The 19,312-nt window shown below is 47.2% G+C and overlaps 5 protein-coding genes across 5 annotated transcripts; 1 reads left to right on the top strand and 4 right to left on the bottom strand.

The window, feature by feature from the left end:
* Nucleotides 1-734: 734 nt before the first annotated feature.
* Nucleotides 735-3,216, bottom strand: EV420DRAFT_1692128 (cytochrome P450; the record flags this gene model as incomplete). Its single annotated transcript, XM_060479359.1, has 10 exons — nucleotides 735-1,125; nucleotides 1,182-1,463; nucleotides 1,548-1,649; nucleotides 2,031-2,089; nucleotides 2,143-2,250; nucleotides 2,271-2,419; nucleotides 2,542-2,609; nucleotides 2,661-2,742; nucleotides 2,798-2,841; nucleotides 2,923-3,216. The coding sequence occupies 10 exons, from the start codon at nucleotides 3,214-3,216 to the stop codon at nucleotides 973-975; spliced, it is 1,341 nt and encodes a 446-aa protein (XP_060329129.1). The 3' UTR covers nucleotides 735-972.
* Nucleotides 3,217-3,454: 238 nt separating this feature from the next.
* On the bottom strand, nucleotides 3,455-6,406 carry EV420DRAFT_1552262 (uncharacterized protein). The gene is made up of 12 exons (XM_060473505.1): nucleotides 6,165-6,406; nucleotides 6,016-6,111; nucleotides 5,806-5,969; nucleotides 5,561-5,755; nucleotides 5,433-5,506; nucleotides 5,299-5,378; nucleotides 5,081-5,247; nucleotides 4,789-4,882; nucleotides 4,198-4,740; nucleotides 4,085-4,116; nucleotides 3,752-4,059; nucleotides 3,455-3,698 (listed from the first exon to the last, which is right to left on the bottom strand). Exons 1-11 carry the CDS (start codon nucleotides 6,307-6,309, stop codon nucleotides 3,943-3,945), a joined length of 1,707 nt encoding a protein of 568 aa, XP_060329128.1. The 5' UTR covers nucleotides 6,310-6,406; the 3' UTR covers nucleotides 3,455-3,698; nucleotides 3,752-3,942.
* A 50-nt stretch (nucleotides 6,407-6,456) lies between these two features.
* On the bottom strand, nucleotides 6,457-11,251 carry EV420DRAFT_1552259 (uncharacterized protein). The gene is made up of 18 exons (XM_060473504.1): nucleotides 10,478-11,251; nucleotides 10,317-10,422; nucleotides 10,092-10,263; nucleotides 9,970-10,036; nucleotides 9,781-9,920; nucleotides 9,623-9,705; nucleotides 9,253-9,569; nucleotides 8,998-9,202; nucleotides 8,632-8,947; nucleotides 8,272-8,582; nucleotides 8,128-8,218; nucleotides 7,981-8,071; nucleotides 7,770-7,932; nucleotides 7,522-7,714; nucleotides 7,308-7,469; nucleotides 7,090-7,246; nucleotides 6,928-7,038; nucleotides 6,457-6,874 (listed from the first exon to the last, which is right to left on the bottom strand). The coding sequence occupies exons 1-18, from the start codon at nucleotides 10,764-10,766 to the stop codon at nucleotides 6,690-6,692; spliced, it is 3,159 nt and encodes a 1,052-aa protein (XP_060329127.1). The 5' UTR covers nucleotides 10,767-11,251; the 3' UTR covers nucleotides 6,457-6,689.
* Nucleotides 11,252-12,456: 1,205 nt separating this feature from the next.
* Nucleotides 12,457-13,023, bottom strand: EV420DRAFT_1749069 (uncharacterized protein). The gene is made up of 3 exons (XM_060480273.1): nucleotides 12,889-13,023; nucleotides 12,825-12,837; nucleotides 12,457-12,750 (listed from the first exon to the last, which is right to left on the bottom strand). The coding sequence occupies exon 3, from the start codon at nucleotides 12,739-12,741 to the stop codon at nucleotides 12,496-12,498; it is 246 nt and encodes an 81-aa protein (XP_060329126.1). The 5' UTR covers nucleotides 12,742-12,750; nucleotides 12,825-12,837; nucleotides 12,889-13,023; the 3' UTR covers nucleotides 12,457-12,495.
* A 4,965-nt stretch (nucleotides 13,024-17,988) lies between these two features.
* Nucleotides 17,989-19,111, top strand: EV420DRAFT_1644401 (uncharacterized protein; the record flags this gene model as incomplete). Its single annotated transcript, XM_060477640.1, has 3 exons — nucleotides 17,989-18,505; nucleotides 18,558-18,951; nucleotides 19,006-19,111. 3 exons carry the CDS (start codon nucleotides 17,989-17,991, stop codon nucleotides 19,109-19,111), a joined length of 1,017 nt encoding a protein of 338 aa, XP_060329125.1.
* Between the last annotated feature and the right edge of the window lie 201 nt (nucleotides 19,112-19,312).

Here is a 19,312-nt window from a genome sequence, read left to right as displayed (position 1 = left end):
TGGTAGTGCTTCCGCGCTAGTCGAACTTATTCGCATTGTCCTGGGAAACTGGCAACCTCTCCTGACCATTTGAATGCTCCGGTGTGATTGGTCGACGACCCTTTGGGTTGCCTTCGCACTTGGAACTCCAAACCGAGTATCTATATCATGCCCCACGATGACCAAGGAAATCGACCCGTCTTGGATGTGGAAGTGCTGAGAAGGTTGATCAGTTCATTGATAAAGGGATCGACGGTCCGGAATGACGGTGGCTTAGATTGGCGATGCGTCGAACGAGAGTTTCCAATTTGAGGGTAGAAGATGACTGGGTCCCTGGGATGGAGAATTTAGCAGCGAGATCGGAGAGAGGGAGGAGGTATATAGTCGGTCACGAGACAGATATTTCGGAAAGTATTAATTTATTAAATAAACAAGACTGACATGGACCACCGTGTGCGTCCGGTTATCGAGATTACCGGCAACTTTGTACCATGTCCGGTACTCTTCTTCTCGATAGTTGAAAGTTCTGACTCCTCCAGTCATTGCCATCAATCTTCAGCGAATATTAGAGTGAGAAAGAAAGATAAGAGATAAGGATGGACCCAATCACGGTCTGACGCTCTGCTTTGCCAAACTCAGTTGAAGCTCCGGTCAACGGCCCGCATGCAACACCAATATCTCACATCCCAAGAATACTTTTGCCGTCAAGATTCCATTCATTGGACATTTGCGTCGCTCACTCGTCCCGACTGTATGTGTTCCCAGAGGGTCAGCTACAGCCTACAAGCAACCTTAGGAGAAATGGATCCTACAACCGAAATCATCGGTATGGTTTTGAGTCGTGAACGGTATGGCCCTCTCATCAGATCTTCTAGGTAAGCGCAATTTGCAACTGTGAATTTCTACAAAGTTGTCCGTTTATCTCCTAGTTGTATTATATACGAGTACACAGGTACATGCTATAGTTGCTGTCGCTGCGAGACTGAGGTCACCTCATACTCGCCTCATCCTCAACGGAACTCTCGCGCCTTCCTCTCCGACAACTTTTGGTCTAGCCAAAACGCCTCCCAAATGCTTGCCAATAACAGTGTCCTTTCCACCAGGGAATTCGAACGCAAAATTCTTAATAATGACAAAGAGCGCCGCCTAGAGAACCAGATCTTCAGCAAAGGTGTGCCCTATTCATGGAGAAGTTGACTTACCTTGAACTCAGTCAAGGCGAACACCTTCCCAAGACACATTCGAGGTCCATTTGCGAACGTCAGGAGGTGGCGATGGCCCTTTATCTCCTTCGCTCTCGGTGCACTGTCCTCCAGCCATCTCTCCGGTTTGAACTCCTTCGCGTCGGGACCCCAAAGCTCCTCGGATCTATTCAGCATCCCAATGGAGGCGGTAACGTGCGTTCCTTTGGCAACGAAAATGCTGTTAATCGTCTCGCCAGACTTGGTTACTACAGGTGTAGCGAGAGGTAGAATGTCATCTTCCTGCCGCCTTCGTGAATGAGTAAGGTAAGCGACATCCAGTCACTGTAGGATAAAATACGCACCATCCTAGGGGGTCTCTAAAACGGCCGGGTGCGTTCGTAGTGTTTCATGTACGACCGCGTCAAGGTATGGAAGGCTCGATTGAAGTTGCTCCCACGTTGGGTCGGTGTTACCGAATTGTACTAGCTCTGCAGCGAAGCTTTCTTTGAATGTCGACGTTCTTGCACAATTCGATCAGGGCCCACTATGGGGTCTGTCAATTCTATTCGACGAAGGAGCAGTGGGACTTTACGCACCGTAAGACTAACTGGACGAGAGCGCTTTAGTAACCAAGAGACTAGATCTTAGAAAGCATCGCAACTCACTGCTCGTCGTTTCATAACCTGAAAGGTTCAGCTTTCAGGGACCAATAAATAGGTTGGCGATACTCACCCGCTAGTAACAATAAGTTCTAGAATTATTTTAAGACTGTGAGATTAGTAAAAACAGGGCAAGAATTTCTGAAGTACCATCTGCCGTGGACCACTGTCAGCAGATGATCGCAAGCGCAGGATTGACAAGGAATACCTGTGCTATGACTTCGTCTCGAGACATGTGAACGTCGGCTTCATCGGTCTCGGATTTGACTGTATTCAAAATAAATCAGCTTCCTGTCAAAACCAGCAAAGACCATACTCACGCAGTAGACCCAATACAGATTTATCTCCTTCGTTCCCGTGCCCTTTGGCCCTGGCCAGGAGCTTATCAGCTATACTAGTGAACACCTGGTTCATAGCGGCGAGATCGTCTTCCTCTTGGAAGGTAGACGAAGAACAGCAGGGAACACAGAACCCACGATGGTCATCAAGGCGAAAACGGCGACACCACCACTCAAGTCTATGCTATCGAAAATTTGAGGCTTCCCGTCGATAGCCCCAAAGTCGTGAGAGAATCCCGCTATACCGATACTATCCATCCTAAGTAATGGGAAGTTGGATCGGCTATTGAGGGTTATAAAATGAGACGTTGCCTCACGAGATGCGATTCATCCTAGGAGATGAGGATCAGTAGGTCTTTATTATCACCACGCTCAACATACCAATTTTGCACATCGATCGTGGCGGTCCCATCGCTCCCTTCCAGTATGGCGTCCCAAGCGGACGAGGTCTAGATGAAATTTAGGAAAGTATCCAATGAACGTAGGGAGTATGTATGTACCCTGTGAGCCGAATCATAGAAGACATGGGTAAGATCGCGTATAGCCGCGTTGCTGAATGCTGGTATGAGGAATTTGCGCTGTCTATATAGTTTCTAGTCAGCATCCAAATCGCAAAACGGGGTAAGGGAGCGATTACTGTCGATGTAGGTCTCCCTCCACCCATACCAAACCCTTTCCGAACTGTGAGCCAAGATACATCAGCAAACGCGCTCATCTTTCCTAGAGCAAAAAGCAAACCATAATTTCGATGAACCTGCGCACCTGGGGCGTCTTGACGTATCCAACCGCCTCTTTTGAATAGAAATGCGCCGCAGCCTTCGGGTCGCAAATAACTAGTTTCTGCTGTCCCAGGAATCCAGGAACGCTGTAGACAGAACCATACTCGGTTGACCATTGCTCGTACAAGAGACCGGCGTCCTCAGAATTTTGGATAACTTTAGCGAGACCAAACAGCCAGCTTCGACTCGAAGGTCCTCGCAGGTTGGTAGTAACGCTTTTTTCGATTTGTCGAAATTTTGTAGATAAGAAAGAGGGCAGCCAGAAATAAGCAGACATCTGTAACCAGCGCCATGTCGCGATGAGAATTGTGGTACCAAGAAACGAGCAATAGCACCCTCTTTTATGTTGAGAAGATTCCGGAGAAGATCCGGATAACGGGCGGAGATGACAAGGTTTGGCTTAGTAACGTGTCATCCCGCAGTTAATTCGAAGTTCAATACAAAGCTCGCATTCGCACCAGTTCGCATCTCTGCTTGCCGGTATAAGCAATGTCACCGTCATCCTAACGATAGCGGAGCGGAATTGAGTAATCCTTGTTCTTTACGCTTTAAGACAAAGAAAACCAAAAGGAGATGATACATTGAGGAATTGGGCGTACCCAAAGCAGAAGGGCGGCCCCACATCAAATATGGTAATAAAATACGCATCCAGGAGGCTTCTCAAACTCTAGTACGCGCAAAGCCATGTGATACCTTTTATAGGTAAAGCCAGGTCCAACGAACATGTCTCTCTCGATTACAGGCTCATCGATACCATGGCTAAAAATTCAAGAATTAACTGACTATCTGAACAGATGTAGAACACTACTTACACATGTTGAACATGCCAACTCACTGTGCCATGGGTTGACCAGCGCTCCAGGTATTCAGAACAGTGCTGACAAGACCACGTCGGGGAGATATCAAGGTCTACTAGCTCTACTTCATGTAGCCTCGATTGCTCTTCCGTCGTGAGCGGCCTAATCTTGGGCTGTGTGGGTCCGGTGTGTAGATGGACGTTGATCTATGAAAACAGTGACACAAATGCCTGACAAAGCGATGCGATACTCACACATTGACGCCATGTCAGTAAAGGGCGGCCGTATATAATATCCCCACCATGGATACCATGGATTCTAAACTTGTAAACAGGGCAGTCCATGCACAGGAAAGCAGTCCTCCAAAGAATCCATTTCTTCTACAGGTAGTGATGGAGGGATCGCGGGACACCATAGTAACCAAAGAGGAAGCCATAGCGGATCGCTTGAGTGTCGAAAACTAATATCACCGTTGCCTCTACACTCGTAGAATTTCTCGACATTCTGAAAGCTGAAGTCCCAGTAAATATAGGAACGGCGCGGAGGACAGCGGTGCCGCCATAGATCGGCATAGGTCCCACTGTAATTATGACATTTGTTGGAACACCCAAAAACACAGATGGCCAATGTTGTCGCGTCGACAGTGGTATCAACTTGCCCAGCTAGCCCGGCAGCAGCTAAATTTCGTACATGGGTCGTTCTATCCTGATGCCACGCTGCAATCAGGTTCGGCAGTTCCCCCATCGCATGCGAAAAACTCGATTCTGTGATCTGGTCCTTTGTCGGACTCTCCAACAAGTTTTTGAATGCAGAGAACATGCAAACATCCATGAGCGGTGGCATTTGCCTCCAAACAGAAGGGTTAAAGTCACGCTGATAGGACGTATACAACGACCTCAAGATGTCTATGCGCTGTTGTAAAGCTCGACTGTACTCGGCTTTTGCAATCTGGTCCCTATGATGGGCGATCGTGTCTTTGAGACCAGGAAGCATCTTCTTCCAACCTGATGGTTCTATGAGAAGGTGATCATGGTGGGGTAGGAAAGACTCACCAGAAGAAGTAAGCTTCGCGTTCTTCCGTACTGAATTGCACCATCTGATAGCGGCCATATCATCTTCAGTATACCCTAATTCGAGCAGGACGATCTTTGATCCTATGACTGACAATGAGACTTATTTGAACCGCGATACAAAAAGGAGACTCGCTCTTGATATCTCTCCGCCATCAATTGCTCCATTTCATCGGCCTTAGCATTTTCAGTACTGAGCCCTCCAATCCAGACATCTCTCAGCATGCTAGGTCAAGAGGTGAGTACAACGAAACGCATGCTAATGAGGGCTGACCTTGAGAGTTTCTGTCACGAAATCCTTTCGCTCCTCTATGAACCTGGATAGACGCTCAGAGGAACCAGGGCTGCGGTCAGATTTCAAATGATCTAGTTTATCCATAATCTCGTCGATGTCGGGACTCCAGTAAAAGCGGCTTCCGCTACTGGAAGTTGTAATTCCGCCTTGATAAAACAATTCGAATGAATCAGATGCGTGAGATATATAAAACTTACTGTTCGTGTGAGGAATGAGACTAAGAACCTCAGCGTCTGCACCTGGGAACAACTTTGCTACCCTAGGCCCGTAGATGAGGCTGGAGTGAGTTCACGTCAGTACTTCGGTTCCTCATGAATGATGATCTACAGACTTGGGCTTTAAGCATCGTTTGCAGATGCGCCGGCGAAGCATCCAGTCGACGCGAACATGCCTTGCATCGCACACCTATTCCATGCCACAAATTAAGACAAGTACGCAAAGCCGGAATACCTTACGTACATCACAAGCTGATACCCCGAACAAAAGGTCGACCCATCGATACTCGGGAATATCTCGTGGAGGCTCGATTCCGCCTTCACCCTCTCTGACGGCCTTCCACACGAATGAAACGTTATTTGCGATCAAGGTGCGACAGAAATTTGCATCGACTCGGGATAAATTGATAAGATCTCGAGAGGTCAACATACTGCAGATCTAAAATTCTAATCAATACCCTCAGCAAAGCAGATAAAGAGATAACGTACAGTAAATAGGACATCTAATGGCATTGTTGGTAAGAGACTCAAGTCACGTTGGCGCCTTTTCTTCTGCTTTGCCTTTCCTTTGTCTGGAGCTTCCTTAGAAGGCTTTATCACCCTCGCTGTCCTTGAGTTTCGTCGCATTCGCTTGGCTGGGATACACTTGAGCTCTAGTGCACATCGTTAGACGCAACTTCAGCACGATTGGTCCCTTACTCTGCGGAGAGTCTTCGAAATTTCCGCCGTCGTCTTCTTCAGATTCCCCTTTCCATTCTTCATCCGCTCGCCCTGGTATTGGGCTGAGCTTTGACCCTGATTCTTCTCTATCAGAGGGCAGCCTCAAGGGAGAAGAATACAAAGCACACTTTGTGAAAGTCCTTCAAATTCACTTTCACTGCCACTACCCTGGTCCTCGGATTGCCATTCTTCTGCTTGAAAACTTGATTCAGCGAGACTCTTCCGTTTGGAAGGCACTTTTATTCTTGAAGAGCGACGTATTGGTTCAGTCATTTCAGATGGACAATGGAGCGAAAGAGCAGTAGGAAGGGACAAGTGAACACGGAAGCGAGATAGTGGTGGTCCAAGTTAAAGGGACGAATGACTCATGGCATACCGTTCACGATAAGCTTTCCTTTTTCGGGTTGTATAATCATGTAGGTCCACAATTCCGAGGCACAAGTTCATCCTTCTTCGCTCAGAATAAATGCTCTAGTAACAGATAGACTATGTAATTTCGCTAGGGCAGCTGTATAGGCGCTCGCCACATCGAAATACACCATGATTCTAATGTCGTCATCCGCGGAGGTAGAAATCAAAGTCAGTCCTGTGACTGAGTCCTGCGGCAACATTGAGGTGCATATAACGCAAGACAATATGTTTTCCTTCATAATCTATCCTTCTAGGTTGTCTGTCGAAGGTCGGATATATAACCAGCGCTTCAATAGAGGTCGTCTCGCTAACTTCCATAGCTCACATCCGATGAGGAAGATGATGGTCATTCCGAAGACGATTCCCCATTCCCAGCCGATACCTCGCTGGTAAAATACCGAAGAATTAAATCCGGGAATATAGATAGCTGTTTACGCTCACAGTTAGCAGAATTAAATCTAAGAAGGATGTGCTACTCACGCAAAACGACAGTGATCATTCCGCCAACAACAGAAATCAAAAGCACCTTGTTGGCCCAAAGGTCTTTGTAAAATGCTCTTCCGGGCGTCAAAGAGAACAAGGAACGGTCGACTTGATAAAGGAAATCAGTCTGGCGAATGAAAGCGTGCATGAAACACTCACAGGACTTCAATTCGAGGGCATATAGCAGTATCTGGAAGATCAAAGTAGCGAAAACCGTAGATCGTGCTCGGAACACGAGATTGCACCCTTCAGACGCTGCATGATTACACTCTCTATACAAATCATCATCGCCCTTTCCATAGACCACGATAACGAACTGAATATGTGATAACACTTTAGTAAGAGTCCAAAATTATAAAAGCAAAGTAATGACGTACACTGAGCAAGCAAGTAGCACCCATGATCACCCCATAAACCACGGTATCAATGATGATAGGCCATGTAAAAACACCGTCTTTGACAGAGTGAGGCGGCCGCTGCATCAAATCAGGATAAGCAGCCTCTAACCCTAGACCAAAGGCAGGCGGAGAATTAGTCAACTATGGTGCGCTTCCATCAGAGCTACGCAATCGATAATCGAAAGATGCCTACCATGTTCACCCAAAGCACAGCAAGCGGGCTGAGCGGAAATACACTACGCCCATCTTCATCGATAAAACATAGCCCTACAATAAGGAGCACAACTTCGGCAACGTTGGTGGTCAGAAGATGAAGAACGAAGCGCTGAATGTTCGTAAAGATCCTCCGTCCTTCCGTAATGGCTGCACGAATCGAATCAAAATTACTTTTAGGAAGTTAATCAATTACGAAAGCCGCAAGTTTTCTACAGGTTGACTTACTCATCGGTCAAGACAAGGTCGGCAGCATCTTTGGCAACATCAGAGCCAGCCATGCCCATCGCAATGCCAACGGGGGCGAGTTTCAATGCTGGGGAGTCGTTGACACCATCACCAGTCATGGACATATGCTTGCCCCTCCTCTTCCCGGCTTGAATCATCCGCACTGCAAAGATAGTCAGCACTCGAACGGCAACACGACTGAACACGGTACCTTTAGTCTCTGGCGCACATCGCGCAATCACCAACGGAAGTTCAGGAAGAGCATCAATTTCATCATCCGTGAGTCTATCAAACTCAGTTGCCTAAAATCCAGTGTCAGGTCCCCGTAGACCAAAAAAAGCAGAGAATCGAGACTAACCGTCATAACAGCATTCTTAGGCGCATCCGGTGTTATAATCTCGACGGATTCAGCAATGGCCTTGGCAGTCGTAATATGATCGCCTGTCAACCTAAGTATGGAGGATATCAGGTGCGCACTAAAACAAAACTTGGCGTGGCTCACATATGAACTACAATTCCCGCGGCCCTGCACGCCCTGACTGCTCCAGCAGATTCCGGTCTTGGCGGGTCAAAGATACCGGCAAGCGCCATGAACGTCAGGTCCTTCTCTGTGTCTTCACGGGAGATATTCTGGACATCTGCGCAGTCTATCGTTCGTTGAGCAAGAGCGATCACTCGAAGACCCTCGGATGCGAGTTCCTCTGCCTTGATAAGGAATGTGCGTTTGATGTCTTCAGTCAATGGCAAGGTATCCCTCGGTTTGGTGATCGGAGACGGAACATATGTCACACAGGAATCCAAAATTCTCTCAACCTACAACAAGAGAGTGAGAAAAGTCGCGGTCATGAAAGAACACACGTACCGCTCCTTTGCACATCACAACAGTAGCCTGCTGCTCCGTGTCATTATAAATGGTGGACATCCGTTTGACTGAGCTCGAAAATGGGAACTCGACCAGAAACTTGAACCGCTTGTTCAGCTTTGCCTCGTCATCAGCAAACCGGATTTTTTTGGCATGATCAGCATCGCTTCGCTCAACGATACTTTTGCTGCTGGAAACTGAACTCCCTGCGGTCAGTGAAGGCTGTCCCAGACCCAGTTTGGTGGCGAAAACTTGGAGAGCGACTTCCGTTGGGTCACCAGTGGACTTCCATTCGCCTTTCAAGTTCATATGGATACTATACTCCGAACGTTAGTAGGATATAATAATAAGTATTCGAAGGCTTACGAGGAAACGTTGCAGAGAGCAGCAGCGCGAACAGTTTGCGCGAATCCTTCATCGAGTTTCCCGGGTTCCACTATAGAACTCTTCTCGTCATTGCCTTGTCGTACAGTACCAACAGGCTCGATGGCATTATGACCTGCCTCTGCGGAATAGGTCACAGAGTCAGATCCAAGCCCACCTAACCAGAAAGTGTGCACGGACATCTGGCCTACAAAGATAAGTAAGTTTCGGAACACAATACCGAAAGGATGAACTCACCCAATGTGAGGGTCCCTGTCTTGTCGCTGCAAATATCGGTAACGCCACCAAGATTCTCAAGGGCATCGAGCTTGCGAACGATGACGTTCTCCGAAGCCATCTTTCTCGTTCCTACCGCCATAGTGAGCGTCAAGACGGCGACAGAGTGACTCGGGATGATGGCGATCGCAGTGGCAATAGCGTACAGGACGACTTCATTGTTGATGTCAAACTTGGCAGCGCCAAAAACGATGATAGCCAAGATTATCGCACACCCAAATAGGATGAACGCCAATTTGGAGAGCTTCATCTGAAGAGGCGTTCCGCCGCGAATACCACTGTAGAGAAAGTTGATATGAAAGCATCGAATATAAGGAGGAACGAAGCTTACAGGAAGTGTAAAATGTTATCCCAAATCCGAGAGGCCAAAGGTGCAGTAGCATCTCGCTTGCCTGACGGGCTTTGGTTCATCGCCTCAGCAATGCCGTCCAATCTAAGGACGATAATCAGTTATCGGGATTCCTTCGAGGGATGACAATCGTCCCGTACCTGGGTGTTCATACCAGTTCCGATGGTAATCCCAACGCCACGACCTTTCGTGACCACGGTAGACGAGTAGCATAAATTCAGTCGATCGCCGATTGGCATTTCCAGCTGAGGATCCTCGATGTCCTCGATATCCTTAGCAACTAAGTCGAGAGTTAGCATAAGTGCGCCTCAATATGCTTATAGACCGACCTGGTACTGACTCCCCGGTCAGGAGCTGCTCAGATACTTCAAGATTGGAAATGCTGATTAGACGGATCTGTAAATAGCAATAGCAAGTTAGAAAAGGTTAGCGCAAGAAATGGGGTACATACATCTGATGGTACTACATCTCCGTCCTTAATCATCACCACATCTCCTGGAACTACAGTCTTGGCAGGAACATGCAAACTTTCACCATTCCGGATGACCAGTGCCGTGGGACTGGAAAGTTGGCGAAGTGACTCCATTGTCTTCTCCGCCCGATATTCTTGGAAGAACCCGACCCTGATAATTTGTTCGTTCAGGTGAATGCAGTAACAGAAGAAACACAAACGTACGTTGTATTTAGTGCTATGACGGCTGCTATAACAGCGCCTTCGATGAAATCTTGAACACCAAAACTTAGAGCGAGTGCGGCCAGAAGCACAAGTGTCAAGGCGTTGGCTAAAATAATATAGATAAGAGAATGTTGTGGGTTGATAAGAGACATAAATCGTACCAAGTTGGCCTACCAAGACGCGCCAAGCAGAAACACCCGTCCGACCCTTTAACAAATTCTCTCCATATCTCTCGAGTCGTCTGTGAGCTTCGTTTTTCGAGAGCCCGTCCGTTCGCGACGTCCCTATCTCGGACACAAGTTCTTCAATCGTGTACGTATGCGCCGAAGAAGCCAAATTGATAAAGTTCGGATTGGTAGGGTGAACAGTGACAGAATAGTTAGTGTTGGTGCGACTGTTTAGTTTGAGTCTGTCGGAATTGGCGTCGCTAAAAAATCTAGAGATACCCATGATATATCGCAAGTGGGTCGTTTATCGAGAGGCTGGTCATTTTCAGCGCTATTTATATAGCGAAGGAGCTCCTCGATCAGCAGCCAAGACAGGAGCCCCTTGATCCCAAGAGAATATAAACCCGAACGAATCCGCCTTATGACTCATTCAAGTCCATACCAAGACATCCTGACTTTCCATTTAGTCCTGCAGCACTCCAAGGCGGCTGGGCAAACTAAAAAAATGGAATCAAGATGATCCGCATTTGATACGAGGAAAGAACTGTTCCGGATTCTGAAATGGAGAGGCCCTAATCGCTAGTTGCCAAGAATGAATTCGACGACGCGTTGCGGTTGGATCTGGGCGGTTGTTGACATTTAGTGTGGGACCAAGACATTGGCCTTCGAGCCAAGCACAGCCAAATGGCCCGTTTAGGAAAATGCCAAGACATTGAATCCGGTCCTTCGGCATACCCCACTTTGGTCCCCACATTCAGACTTTTCATGTGAAAAATGTCTATATTCGTTATCTGGAATAATTATGCACTGGTGGGCTTCGATTTTTATATTCTTCTGCCCATATTTGACGCAATGAGAAGGAATGCCTGCTTTTCGACCGTTATCTTGGATGAGGACTCGAAGTGCCGAGGCCACTACCAAGGCGCCGGTGGACTCGGAATATCCAGCCTTTCTGCCTCGTCTTATCTTCGCTATATCGACGATGCATATTTTACCTACCTGTCGGTTTGCAGCGCCTACTATCACTTCCACTTTGGCAGCACCTGAAATCTCTAGTAAATTGTGATGGGCTTTTCTGCGGCCTTTCTTTTTGGATGAATCGGCTACCGTGAATGCTATGCTGTAATGCTGTTGTTGAACTGCGAGCGAAGGTTTTCTACGGGTTTGATTCGGGATATATCATAACATAATTGGAGGGGTCCGCAGAAGACTGTGACCACAATTTACCTCTAGACATTTTATGTCTGTTACAGTCTCGAGCTTTTGATGCGGTTTATATCGAACGTTACGTGTTCCGCCATGATTCTGTCTAAAGTGCTGGGCGAGCACCATATCCGCAAAGGGGAGGCAATATCAACTTTAGGCATGTGGGAGGATTTGTAGCTGGGCATTATAGACCTGGGAGTGTTTTAGATGGCTTTTTACAGAATGCTAGTGACGTACAATTGGCAAACCAGCGAAGGCAAATTTTTAATGAGGGGAAAAGTTGGTGTTCCTAGCACCTGTTATGCCCAGTAGGCTGTAGATATAACAGCTGTTAATTCTGTCAGGTAACGGCTATAACAAGTGGAGAGGACGATAAAACTTACTGCACTCGAATAACTATTGAATAAAGTCTGGCCGTATCCATAATTATCAAGTCCCTGGCATGTTTTATCAGCAACGTTATTGCGTGCACGCGTACCTGCCGCTTCTGCATCCCGATAAGTTTCCACCAGCTTGTCGACGTCGTCCCGATGTCCGATCACCAATCCTGTCCTGTGCTCGCTGTGTCCTGCAACGATATGTACAGATAGTGTCAAAATACAGCCTCCTTCATCAGACCGAGCCTTTGCTCTCACCAGATGGTTCTCAATATACTGAACATTGGACCAACTGCTGACTGTGATGTGATCAGCGTCACCCGAGACCGGCTACTTGGGCCAACCGATGCAGACCAATGTCCACTTCGACGAGCGATTCTATCCGTTGAGATGCACCTTTAGCACCGGGTTTTTTGAGATTGCATATATTCAAGTATATCTATAACATGTGTGAATATCAAGACAAAATACCAAGAGAATGATTAAAAGTCTGATTAAAGTCTGATCACTTCCGAAGCCAAGGGTCTTACTAGCAGACTTCGACTTACTATTACCTGGTATTCTGTATGTCTGTCTACCTTCCTCCCATATACGTGAGTTCATAGAATCTGTTAGCTTGATAACATAGTCAGTCATGTAGTGTATGTCCAACCAATGGATAGAAGGACTGTCCATGGATAAGTACTTGAAGAAAATAGCATAACATCCAAGATTCAAGATTCAATGTTCATGCATATGTACACGGGATCACTACTCACGATGTCGACTGTTCTGAAATTACTGTATTAGACTCTTTTGAGTACAGATGAGACACAGGCTTGCCATTGGTGCAGGACACAGTGAGCACAGGACGGGATTGGTGATCGGACATCGGGACGACGTCGACAAGCCGGTGGAAACTTATCGGGATGCAGAAGCGGCAGGTACATGTGCATGCAATAATGTTGCTGACAAAACATGCCAGGGACTTGATAATTACGGATACGGCCAGACTTTATTCAATAGTTATTCGAGTGCAGTAAGTTTTATCGTCCTCTCCACTTGTTATAGCCGTTACCTGACAGAATTAACAGCTGTTATATCTACAGCCTACTGGGCTTAACAGGTGGTTCCTAGCCCTCGGTAGTATTCTATCAAGGCAGAAAGGAAAGAGGTGCACTTTGTTTCCTTGCCAAACAAAGCGCGTAGTGGGACCGTGCGCATGCGGGTGTCAGATGACACCTCAAGTATTGCCGCGGTATTTGCCGGCACTTCTACTCTCCCTTGATCTCCCCAATCTCTCCCCAAATGAAGTCTGGACGAGTAGCACACGTTGAACCTACCCTCCACTTCTTTTCGAGTGCCTTGTAAAGACATTGGCTCTGGAGAATACTCACTGCAAGGCGGCCTGGTGTGTGAACAATTCTGCTGGTCATATTTTATCCGCTGACCATACTCATAGTACACAGTCGTCTAGATACCACGACCTCCTTGGAAGCAGTCGAGACACGGCGCCATCATGAGATATACGCGTGGCCTTTCTTCAACAGGTGCGCCTATTTATTCCAATGCTTGACAGGACTTTACCTGACCAATAGAACCGTTGAAAGCTCTTCATCGCGTAGCTGCACATGAATACAACACGATTTTCCGTCAACTTCGTATTGCTGGGAAACGGAAGCTAAGGGTCGGAGCTGTTGGTGGTACGTTATGCGTCACGGATGGATTGATCATACTGTCAGCACGAGGTTTCCCTTATGCGTCACTTTTGTCTATTCTGTCACTTTTGGCGGCCACTTGCTCATAGACTCGCAGCTGTGATCGTAGTTTAAATTCATCTTCAGTCTCAACGCCCGCCTGTACTTTCGTCGAAAATGTTACGGGTTGACCAAGCATTGAAATATTGACTGGTTACGCGGCACGAGGCAAAGGAGTTATTTGACTGTCGTGTTGAACCAGTGTCCGGTGACCGGTAACAGTGCGTGTTATTTAGTTTTCGTTGTGTTCGATTCACCAACCCTTTATAGTCATGAAACAGTAGCGTCGATAGCAGTCAAGAACCGTGGTCTTTCTTTCCCGTACCCTACTCAATATCATCCTCAAATGTTCGCTATATCTAATATTGTGACCATCCGTGACCAGCGGCTTTGGATTTCTCAGCCTTTAACCTGATCCACTCCCTCCCCGCACAGGACACCCGCTCTATGTCATCTCGTTCACTGCGTGCGCTTGACGTCATTGTGCAGCGCAGGAGTACTACCATGTTTCATATCGTGGGATGCTTGTCTCAACGGACAACATGAATCATCAGCTTAGTCAGTGCCACTGCACCCACGTGGCTAGCTCTTTCAACATGACTAATTGGGGGTTCACAACTGCAGACTCGGGCCCTTATAAACATGCCATGATGCAGGATATCTAAGGGAGACAGGATGTGAACATAGTTGCATATATGCTATTCCCCCGACAACTTCTACATTAACTGCGCCTAGCGTCAGCCATCAGGGATAACGTCCACTCTCTCTCTCACTAGTATTTTTGTCTTCTCCTCTGCCAGACGAACAACAGCTCGTACCCAGTCGCCACCAGCAATCGTTTCAGAACCACTGTGTTTACGTTCAGGGTGGACGAGAAGGGAGGACAAAATCTTGCTGGTGGCGTTATCAATTTTGTTGCTGCTCGATTTGCACTTGTGGGGGATCTAATCTAACGGATGGGAGAGCTAGGTATGCGCTGTTTTGTTCATTCCGTTACTTTCACTCTACAGACATCGATCAACAGCGTCAGTCATGGTCTAAATCCAGTCTTGCTAGGAATGCTCAACGTCAACCTTGATTTGATGTCTCCTTTGTCGCGCTTACCAAATAGGTGGCGGACAGGTCCCAGGGCAGAGGGGTTAAAAGAACCACGGTCCTTCTGTCTGTATCCTATCACAACATCGATACTGGCCTCAGACCAGCAATTTTGACTTTGAATCAATCCAATCCCTCCCTGCCCAGGGTTCTCCTCACATCTCAGCTCATCGATCTCTCCACACTACTTCAACTTCCTTCGATCTGCCCCGACCATGCTGTGATTGCCATATAGACACAATCTGACTACATTCCTCATTCTGCCCTGCCCTCTTCCAAGTTAGCATACGTGGAGCAACGACTGGATACCAATTCAAGCATTCAGATTGAATATACGGGGAGGAGAATCCTGCAATTCATGATGGTTCATCCTCGTTCTTCACACTCCAGCGAGTACTGTGTCTGCCCGGCTCTCTAGAAGGCAGGACATGGACGCTCGCATGGTCTTGGCCGCCCAACTTTGATGGCCACTTGACGTACACCGTTGTCTTCTTTGCGCCGGTGAATTACGTTGTCGTCTGTTGGCTGAGACTTTTTTTTTACGTTGATTGTGCTGGTACCTATGGTCGGGTTTGCTATCCCATGTCCTGGCGTCTGCAGAACGTGTTAATAAACTTCTTTTCGCCAAACGATAGACGAAGAACGATGCATTCAGCACCAACTTTCCCTCGGAATAGAAGCCACGGGTTATACCATCCTTCCTCCCTCCCGCTTCCTGCCTCAGAACCATACCTTTCTTGCCTTCTCGATGACTACTTCACGACTTTAGCAGCCATCTCTGCCTGGGATGGTACTGGGCATGGGCTCACAGGTCACTCCAACAAAAAGGCGGGCGATATGTTTACGAATATTAATCATTCCTGTCCTCGTGACGTGCCAGAAATCTTCTAATCTAATATCTCGTAGTGGCCTTGGAGCACCTTGGATGGCTTGCCCAAGCTCTTCTCCATAAATCAGGATTGACGCTTTGCGGCAGGGTCTCTTGTCTCCACCTTTGTGTTATCGTTTTCTCATATTTCCTCTTTTCCAGCTCTGACTCTTTCATTCACTCATTCTTGGCTGCTTGGATCATAGCTCTCGCTCGAGATGATAAACATTTGTCTCTCAATACTGAACAGTTACCTCGACAAAAGAAGAGTAGACTAACTGTTTTGCAGCAGGACTCCGAGTCAGTATTGGTGCACACCCACAATTCCGGATGTCGCCTGTGTTATCAATGCTACGAACTTGTCGTTACCATCGCTCATTCTCAGCAAAGCTACTGCCGACGGGTACCTGAAGTGAACTAATTCACTCCTCTGCAAGTAGATTCTCATACGTATGGACGGCGTCCAATTTATGTCCCCGAGATACTGTTAAGGATTAGGGTATTTCGAGCTAATACACGAAGTAATGAGTACTCGACTAAAACCCAAGTCATAAGCGAGGATGTCCGAAAGCCGAGTTCCAACCACCAAGAGGGATCCGTAAGGGTGCTAACAAGCGCTAGGCGTAACTGACAGGGTCTCCGAAAAGCGCTAGGCGTAGTCGGAAAGCAATTGATTGGCAAGCGCTTGGCGTAACCGATCGAGGTTGCTTAGTTCACACAGTTAAGTGGACGTTTGAAGGGTAGTAAAATTAGCTTAATTCCTAATACAATGCCAAGTACAATACTTATATACCACTGGTAAGGAATTGAGTCATTATTATTCCAGTATTGTAAAGAAAAAGAGAGAAAATACCAGTAAGCCGAGGTCAAGGCCGAGAAGGCCGAGAGTAGGCATGTGTTGACTCATGTACAGACCGGAAAAGGCATGAAATCCATGACAGATACGGAGTACCTAGTCGCGATTCCCATCTTCAGCTCCCATAGCGAGACGAAATCATCGACGCTGGTCCATATTGGGTACACCGAGGAAAATGACCACTGGGCTGTCATTGATGGACCTCCCGCGGTATACTATTTGGGACCGGTCATTTCATTGGGGCAACACTCGAAGTGTTTGTTTGTTCGTTTTGTGGATTCGATAATTATACCGATTTTTCACTCTAGTTGATGGTCAAGGGCTTGATTTCCAAATTCTTAGATGCCGCGGGGTTTTTAGCTTTTTGCTGATTTAACAAGTCTTTATTATGCCTGGTGGAAGTGAAGGTGAGGCTTGAGACGGCGATCTTGGGGCTTGCAGGGATGGGATTTACATGTATTGCATGTATAGTCTGCTATCCTACATGTGATTTATGCTGGATATGGTGCAACGGTTGATGCCGCCGTGTTATTCAGTACGGCAACGAAGTTCTTAGGAGGGTTCGCTTCCCACTATCTGAATATACTCGTTCGTGGTCATTCATGATAACTTTTTTGTGTAGACGTTGGTCACGGTTGGTGCTCCTGGAGCCTGCAAGTCTGGATCGGTTCTTAGTCTTGCGTGTTGGCGGCCGTATTAGTGAAGGATTGGCGTCCCATATATTATACAAACAACTTCGCGGTGATTAGCAGCCATCTGTTTTGGGCCTAGGCCCCGAGGTCCATCCATAAATCTAGTCGTGAAATTAGAAGAGAACGAAATAATACATTTAAGGATGAGAGAAGCCCAAATTGAACTACTGCACAGTGCATACGAAGACATGTGGGACGCAACGCGAGTGTTTGGCTCTATTTAAAATTATTTTCAAATCGCTTTCTTTATTCCCGAGTTCCAACCACCTTGAGGTGCCCTTCTCGGACACAAAGGAGCGGATACAGCATTCCACATTGCTTTGCAACAATGCCAAAAGGACGTCAAACAGGCCACGGCTCGAGGACAAGGCCAGTATTCATTGTATAATTCCTTTGCTTTTACCGATAGGACTTATATCTAGGTCTGGGCCGGTTGTGGTAACACGGCCCCGAAAGGATCTGATAGCCTTATTACCTCAAGAGGTGGTCAATCTCATTATAGACAACCTGAAGCATAACTACCGACCCCTCATTTCATGTTCCCTCGTCTGTCGGGCTTTTGCATCGCGTACCCGGGAGATCCTCTTTCGGCGTATCTTCCTCAGCTTCGGAGGGTCCTGTAACAGGCACCTTCGTCTCCCAAGAACCACGCTCGCATGCGTCAAGTCGCTTCAGATGATCCACGGTATCTTGGGCGGTACTCGTATCATGAATCAACCTTCGTTCCCCCAACTTATGGCACGGCTTGGGCCCTTGCGGCTTACGCTTGGTCACCTATCATGGTCCGATCTGAACGACGAGGCACGGCGAGCATTGTCGATTCATGATTTTCGCAATATCAAATTTGAATGGAGCGCGTTTCCGAGCATCGTTGATCTGGGCGATCTTCTCAGCGGCTCAGCAGAGCTTGAGACGCTGATCCTTGGGCGCCTGGAAATAGAAGATGCCTCTATTCCGCTACACCCTCGCCATCAAAGGGGACCATCGGTGGAGCGCCTCAGGCTGCACGCCCTAAATGCAGAGTCGAGTATCTTTACGACCATCGTCGACTCACGCGTATCCCCCGTATCGTTTGACAAACTACGCGCTCTCGACGTGACTATCTCGAATGCCGAAGAATTAATAGCTCTGCAGAATGTGCTGAAAACATCGAACACTCTCGAGACACTCACGGTATCTCATATTCATTATAGTAAGCATATTTCCCGGTACAAAGACAAAGTCTGATGTATAATTTTGATTAGACTCCCATAGCAGACCGCTTCCACGTCCACGTCTGAATCTCAAAAACCTGCTCCACCTAAATCTAGAATTGCATGATTTTCACAATCACATGTACCCGATAGTCCATACAGACCTCTTCGAGTGGTGGTGCACAGTCTGGACAAAGGCCAAGGTTATATCCATGAAGGAACTCTCTATTAAAACGTCCTTCAAATCGGATTGGAACGAGGACTACGATGTCACCGTCTGGGCCAAGATAGCCGTTGCTCTATCACGTCCTGTCTGGGTGCTCCTGCCGAAGTTATTTATCACGATCGACGCCAGTAATCAAGAGATTGGACAGGAACTCTATCGGTATAAGGACGCCGTCCAGCGTGCTATGGATGGTAGTTCTGTGGACGTTTGGATTGAAGTGTAAGCTTCTTCTATGTTACCTGTTGTCATTCTGTTGATGATATCGTTGATCAGGGATTACCCCCAGGATTATTATGAGCCAGATGAAGCGATGTACCCAGGATCTGAAGAGGAGCAGGAGGAAGAGGACGTTGGATATAGTGACTTGGATGACTGGTGAAGTGGTGCATTCATTTGATTGTAATCTATGCTTGTTGCGACACCAGAAAACCTTGTGGGATTTTTGTGGATTCCCTGGACTTTCGAGTCTATGTCTCAGTAATTCTTGTAACCTAAATATAAGAGAATCGGCTTCCCGTAGCTTGAATTGCATTGGAATTCATTTGATGAGGATAAGGATGCGGTACGACAACTGTTCGAT

This window comes from Desarmillaria tabescens (genome assembly GCF_030435595.1).
Source record: "Desarmillaria tabescens strain CCBAS 213 chromosome Unknown EV420scaffold_24, whole genome shotgun sequence".
Lineage (NCBI taxonomy): Eukaryota > Fungi > Basidiomycota > Agaricomycetes > Agaricales > Physalacriaceae > Desarmillaria > Desarmillaria tabescens.
Note: the sequence above shows the minus strand (reverse complement) of the source record. Positions and strands in the feature narration are given on the sequence as shown.